The 6,323-nt window shown below is 50.1% G+C and overlaps 2 protein-coding genes across 2 annotated transcripts in view; both read right to left on the bottom strand.

Annotated features, from left to right (window-relative positions):
- The window catches only part of LOC106935190 (inositol monophosphatase 1-like), a 15,230-nt gene extending 13,049 nt beyond the window's left edge, over positions 1 to 2,181 (bottom strand). Inside the window, exons 1-4 of the mRNA XM_015015543.1 lie at positions 2,084 to 2,181; positions 1,178 to 1,255; positions 858 to 991; positions 649 to 753 (exon numbers count right to left, since the gene is read on the bottom strand). Coding sequence (XP_014871029.1) covers positions 649 to 753; positions 858 to 991; positions 1,178 to 1,240 — 302 coding nt within the window. The 5' untranslated portion in view covers positions 1,241 to 1,255; positions 2,084 to 2,181. The remainder of the gene's footprint in view (positions 1 to 648; positions 754 to 857; positions 992 to 1,177; positions 1,256 to 2,083) is intronic.
- Positions 2,182 to 2,910: 729 nt separating this feature from the next.
- Positions 2,911 to 6,323, bottom strand: part of riok1 (RIO kinase 1 (yeast)) — a 9,325-nt gene continuing 5,912 nt past the window's right edge. The window contains exons 2-17 of the mRNA XM_015015539.1: positions 5,849 to 6,014; positions 5,616 to 5,706; positions 5,272 to 5,341; positions 5,149 to 5,191; positions 4,979 to 5,071; positions 4,752 to 4,864; positions 4,589 to 4,669; positions 4,437 to 4,523; positions 4,222 to 4,359; positions 4,048 to 4,151; positions 3,862 to 3,968; positions 3,684 to 3,749; positions 3,498 to 3,611; positions 3,364 to 3,417; positions 3,189 to 3,293; positions 2,911 to 3,111 (exon numbers count right to left, since the gene is read on the bottom strand). Coding sequence (XP_014871025.1) covers positions 3,001 to 3,111; positions 3,189 to 3,293; positions 3,364 to 3,417; positions 3,498 to 3,611; positions 3,684 to 3,749; positions 3,862 to 3,968; positions 4,048 to 4,151; positions 4,222 to 4,359; positions 4,437 to 4,523; positions 4,589 to 4,669; positions 4,752 to 4,864; positions 4,979 to 5,071; positions 5,149 to 5,191; positions 5,272 to 5,341; positions 5,616 to 5,706; positions 5,849 to 6,014 — 1,543 coding nt within the window. The 3' untranslated portion in view covers positions 2,911 to 3,000. The remainder of the gene's footprint in view (positions 3,112 to 3,188; positions 3,294 to 3,363; positions 3,418 to 3,497; positions 3,612 to 3,683; positions 3,750 to 3,861; positions 3,969 to 4,047; positions 4,152 to 4,221; positions 4,360 to 4,436; positions 4,524 to 4,588; positions 4,670 to 4,751; positions 4,865 to 4,978; positions 5,072 to 5,148; positions 5,192 to 5,271; positions 5,342 to 5,615; positions 5,707 to 5,848; positions 6,015 to 6,323) is intronic.

The following is a 6,323-nucleotide window of genomic DNA, read 5'->3' on the forward strand; positions in this document are numbered from 1 at the left end:
AAACAAACAACAATCATAACCGTTTATCTTTGGACGAACAGCGCTCTGCTTTTATTCTTGTTCCTCCGGACGCAGCAGATCCAGTCTGGGTCCGGTGGGTGAAGGCTCGCTGGCAGAGCCTCCAGCAGCTCGGAGTGTTTCGGGTTTTGGTTTTGTTGAAACCATAAAGGAGAATCCTGATCCACTGGGTTCACTGGTTGTTAATGGGAAGAGGAGCTTCATCCCTGAGCGCCGGAGACGGAAGTATTCAGACACTAAATATGTCTGCAGCACCGTTAGCTGTAGCCTAGCGGATGGTTTCTTCTTCTGCTCATTACAGCTTATTAAACAACTGACTGGCACATCACTGCACCAAGTGGTGGAAACTCGTATTCTGTAAACTGCTACACCAGCACACAGGTAAAAACCTGGGGGTTCTTGAAGACCTCTAGGTGGCGCTGGAGGCCCAAATGTGCGTCGGGCCCTATGGTTCAGAATTTAGAGGAAACCGATGTCGGCCATTTTACCTTACAGTGGCAGATTCAACACGTGGAGTCAGGGCACTTACTGGTCACCAGTAAGCCTTTGCTGGTGACCTTACCGCCTCACTATCACATCATTGATCAGACTGCTGTCCCTGGACAGATGAGTGGGATGAAATAAACGCACGCGTGAACGAAGTTGGTCGTTCCGTCGATGGGATCGATGATCCAGGTGGGATCATCAGTCAGGATGCTCGGCTCACCTGCCGCTACAGACTCCTCCCCTATGAACCTGCCAATAAAAGACACAAAAGGTTTTCTAAAGATGAAGCAAAGATGCCTACACCAGAAGGTCCATGGAGCTGGTTCAACATGCTGGGAGGCGGAGCTTCATACCTGTGCTGAGGGAATTTCTCTTTCACTGATTGGATGATGAGATCCTCCACCTTCTGGTCAGTTTGAGTGACTAAATCAACAGCTGAGCTCTTCGTCATCACCTTCCTGTCATCACTCAGAGCCTCACGCACCACCTGATCAAAACAAGATCCAGTTCACCTGATCAATATATGATCTAACACATCAGTACAACATTTGGTGCAAAAATCATCCCAAAACTGGGTTTCAGCTTCAGCTTCCTCAGTGGGTTCTAGTGGATCGGTTTCCTCACTGCAACCCGACCCGCTAGACCAGCGAGGATCTTTGTAAGGATGTCTCACCTCTCCAGCTTTCCGTGCGACAGCGACTGCGTGATCCATAACATTTTGCAGGATGTCAGCCATGCTGGGGAACAGCTCCTGCAGAGTCGTGGAGGTTAAAGGTCAGATCCGGTTGGGGACAGGTTCTACTGAGGAACAGGACTTTCTTTTCTCCATTCAAACTACAAATTTCTTTTCTTGCTCTTACTCCTCAAAAAGGGTTAAAATGTTTACAAACATTTAACATCAGTGGAACCAGGAGCTTCAGGTGGTAAACTCAGAGCCGTCGGTGTCAACCACACAAACGATGAATTATTAATCTTCTTCATCTCAGTTGAAAAAAAAGAGCAGTTTTCCAAGTTATACTGATTCCTTCCAACTCCAGACTATCAGCAACAGTTTATAGATGTTTTAATAAAAAATGATCCTTCTGTCATTCAGGAACGGTTAAACTTCTCTTTAAATCATGCAGTAAATATGAACATTTCTGGACCCATGTCCAGCAGAAAAAAATATATATATACATTTTTTAAACTTTTTCAGACAATCAGATACGGTTTTCACTTGGAAAATAAAAAATAATTTGGTCTTACTCTTTTTTATTATTTATCAATGTCTTAAGATTTCCTCCTTTCCTTCAAGCTTTTAAAATGATCAGATCTTATCAGAAAGTTAATTAAACAGTGTGATTTTAATGCTCGGCTTTCACTTAATGCTTGCAGATTTATAAAGGGAACATGTGAAACACGCAGGTTGTTTGTTCTGGAGCCTCCGTGTTTGGGACCAATCAGCTCAGCCCGGTCATCAGTTTCAGTTCAGATGCTAAAAAAACTGAAGCTCTACTTCAATAAAAACAGCGGCTTTCTGACCGGAATCAGACCCAGAACCGGGAGCAACAAACGGTACCGAGAAAACAATCGAACTCACCTGCTATGGATCTGCTTTGATTGTACTTCCTGGTTCTTCTTCTGCTTTTGTTCCACTGCGTCCCGCCTCTATGCTGCCCTCTGGTGGAGAGCGGCGGACCGGGGAACGGCAGGCGGCCATAGAGCTCAAACTGTGGCACCTGCCACGGCGTAAAAGCAGCAGCTTTAACAGTGTATAAATAATTTTAATTTGAACAAATGAATAAAATAATAGTAAAAGAAAAAACAGAATACATGCACTTAGTCAAACAGCCACCACTGATTCAGTGGTAGATGCCACTAGGTGGGCAGAATCGGTGTCAGAGCTGCCATGGGTTAGATTTATTATCATACAATTACTTTAAAGTAATGATACTGGTTATTTAACTATATTAGATCTTGAATATTTTACCTGTATTTACATGAGATGGTCACATGATGTTATAATTGGAATTAAGGTGTTTTTGAAGTGAATGCCAGTTTTTTTGAAAACATGTCATACTTGTTGGAAATTGCCTGTTAATCAGATTAAAATTATGTTGTTTAGTAAACTGCGTGATCAGTCATAAGGTGACTGCATTTACTTCAGATGTAAACAATGAGGCAAGGGGAGGAGCTTAGAGCTGTCAATTAACCTAGTATACTTGCTGCTAAATGTGCAAATGGCAGAGAAACAACTTACCATTTATCTGTCATCAGAGGCTACGCTAACTAGCTTAGCTTTATTACTAGCTTCATTAGCAGCACTGCCGCATTTCACTTGCAGTGATGTCTCGAATTGACCTTTGACCTCTCAGCAGAGCCACAGTGTATCCACATTTGGATCGGGTCAAGAAATTCTGACAGAAGTTTGGTTTGACATCAAAGCTTTAATCAGAATAGAACCACAGAGCGAGAGCCTCTGCTTCCCAGTCAGAACCGGGTCGGTTCTTCGGCGGGTCATCGGCCCTTCTTCATCTTGGCCACCTTCTCCTTCCTCTTCTTCACGTGTTTGGGGACTTTGCTCTTCCTCCTCTCCCTCTGGGCCTCCTTCACCACCCTCTTCCTCTCCTGGAACAACAAGCAGTTAAAATCACAAGGTTCTGGTTCCAGTTGTGGTTCTGGTTCCGATTCCACAGACTGAGCACCTTCTTATCCATCGGACTTCCCTCTTGGTCCTCCTCTTTCTCCTCTTCCTCACCCTCCTCTTCCTCCTCTGATGAAGGCTGGTCCTCCTCCAGCAGCGCCGGAATCTAGCAGCGGATCAGAACATTAGCAGGAACGGGGACCGAAACCAGAACCGGACCCAGAACCGGTACAAACCATCTGAACTCCAGAGAGGTCCTTCTTCAGGCCCGTCAGCGTCTGGTACAGAACCTGAGGAGAACAGGGAGCCTTCATCATCATTGATTCAGTTAAAAACCACAGAAGAAGACAGGGGGCGCTGCTGCTCTTACGTCGTCATGGTGACCGCTAATGGCTGCCGCCTCCTCGGACTTCATCAGCTCCACGTGGCGCTCGTAGCCTCTCACCTGGGTCAGCGTGCGCGGGATATAGGCCTGCTTAAACACCTGTGGGGGGGCGGAGCCTCAGTGAACTCAGGGAGCCAATCGGAGAGGAGGGCGGGGCCTCGGAGCCATTACCTCCTCATCGACCCGGTCCCGGTCCGATCGCTGCTCCGCTGTCCGCTGGGCCGCCGTCGCCATGGCCTGCTCCGCCAATCACAGACAGCCGGGTGTCAGGGGGCGTCCCGGACCCGTCTGGAACCAGAACAGGTTCTGGTTCCGGACGGGTCCAGAGGTACCGCCGGGTACTTCTCACCTTGTCCAGGTATGCCTCTATATTGCCGCTGGAGACAGCCGGGTCGGTAATGAAGTCAAACAGCTCCCGCACCGTCATGGCCGCCACACCGCGCCGCGCAAAGAACTCTGGGAACCACAGACAGGTCAGAACCATTAAGGGTCAGAACCGGGCCGACCTGCGGATCAGAACTGGAACCGGGCCCACCGTTGACGTTGCTGCAGTCCTTGCGCAGAAAGTCCAGGGCGTGCGGATGGTCGTGCTCCACCGCCTGCGACACATCGATGATGTAAGCGTCTCCGCCATGGTACCTGCAACCGGATCAGAACTGGGTCAGGGGAGCCCGACTGGAACCGAATGGATCGGGTCGGTTCCGCTCACAGCATGTTAAACTCGCTGAGGTCGGCGTGGACAAGCCGGGCCCGCTGGAACATCCGCTGCATGTCCCGGACCACCTGCAGGTACAGCTGCCGGGCCTTGGACCCACTCAGAACCGCGTGCTTCAGCAGAGGAGCCGGCCTGACCCAAACAGAACCAGAACCTTTGTCAGCATCCGGCTGGCCGCACACTGGGTTGGAACCGGCTCCGATTCTTACCTGTTGTCTTTCCCGATGAAACCCATTAGCAGAACGTGACTCCGGAGCAGAACCGGTTCTGGACTGGGAATGCCGGCCGCCTGCAACCTGGAACACAAGAACTGGTTCTGATGGGTTCTACCGGGTTCTGCATGTCGGGCCGAGGTTCTGACCTGATCAGGTTCCTCATCTCTTTCTCAGCCCAGGTTCTGACCATCTTCCTGGGGTTTCCTTTACAGTAGCCGTGGCGGAACCTGCAGAACAGAACCGGAGCCAACGTGGGCTCAGATCTAGAGAGCCTGCTCTTATTTTGAAAGGCACAGGAAGTGGACTGACCTGAACTCTCCGCTAACGTACTTGTCCCGGTCCTTGAACTGCAGGATGGACGTCTTGTAGATCTTGATGGCTCTGCTTTCTCCAGCCGCCGTGCTGGCGTGGTAAACGTTGGCCTGAGGGACCGCAGGAACCCACTGGTTACCACGGCAACCAATCCCCCAACCCGCCCAGCTCACCCGCCCCGAACTGGTCCGAGCCACTCGGCTCCAGAACCCAGGTCACCTGACCTCCTTCCCGGTGCTGATGCAGCCGTTGATCTCGCTGATGATTCCCCGACTCAGCATCTTGAACAGAATCATCCGAGTCCGAGGGTCCAACACCTGCAGAGGAACGCAACAGGTCACTTCCTGTCAGCCGGTACAGGGTCACTTCCCTTCAGCCCATCAACGATCCTGACCTGCTCTACGGTAGCTCGGTCTGATTTGTCCTTCACTCTGTACCTGTGAAGGGAACCAATCACAAGGTTAGAGAGGAGTCACATGACCAGCAGGTGAGCAGCTGCAGGTGAGGGCAGACATACGTTCCGGCCTCCTTCTGCCTCTGCATGGCCGTCACCTTGTTGGTCACACTGTCCTCCAAGTTCAGCTGGTCTGCAGGAATAACACAGCAGCTGAGGTACAGGAGACACCTGTGGGGGCGGAGCCACCAGGCAGGTGACACTTGTACACTACATTAGCAGCTAGCAGCTCCACTAGCAGCTAGAATATCTCAGCCAGTGCTCGTGACCCATGAAGGAGAGAACATCTGGGTTCCCCATTAGAACCCAGCAGAACCTTCCTACTGATCCGGTTCTGGTAACTGGTTCACTGTGGTGATGAAGGCAGTGTAATAGAACCAAGCGGGTTCTGTGGTGCTGAGTGGTACCGAGGTTGATCTTCTGCTCATATTTCCTCAGAACCTTGTCGGTCGGAGTTGATGATGACGCCATCTTGCTGGACGGGTTCTGCCGGTTGGCCTGAGGAGGAACACATACGCCTTCAGAACCTTAAACCGGGCCCATTAGAACCTTCCTGATCAAAGGAAACCTAAGCTGGTAACCATGGTAACCCTCCACACAGAGAAAACTGTAACTATGGTAACAGCAAGCAGAGTCTGACCTGACAACTGGTGCCGGTCTGGTTGATTCTCTTGGTCCAATCAGCTGGAGAAGTCCACTCCCACTCCTCATCTTCATCCTCACCATCTTCATCCTCATCTTCATCCTCCAGCCACTCTGACGTCAGCTGGGCCTTGATGTCACTAATGACATGCCCTGATTGGCTGCTACATGAACAACATTAGAGACAGAAACAGCCAATCAGAGAGCAGCTGGACGACATGTAGACAAGGGAGAGCCCCGATTGGTCAGAACAGGCACAGGGAGAGCCCTGATTGGTTAAACGAGTCAGAAACCTGAAAACATTTTTAAGTAACAGTGAGCCAAAATTCTGTCAGTCCAGCCCACGTTTACCATCTGTTTCCGTCACTGGTTCTGATGATTCTAATGGTTCTGATGTAAATTAAATGTTGTAAATCAGGGGGGTCCAAAGTGGGTCCTGGAGGCATCCTGCATGTTTCAGTCTCTCCCTGGTT

The sequence above is a fragment of the Poecilia latipinna genome, unplaced genomic scaffold (assembly GCF_001443285.1).
Source record: "Poecilia latipinna isolate Pla-1442-1.1 unplaced genomic scaffold, P_latipinna-1.0 Scaffold1924, whole genome shotgun sequence".
Taxonomy (NCBI): Eukaryota; Metazoa; Chordata; class Actinopteri; order Cyprinodontiformes; family Poeciliidae; genus Poecilia; species Poecilia latipinna.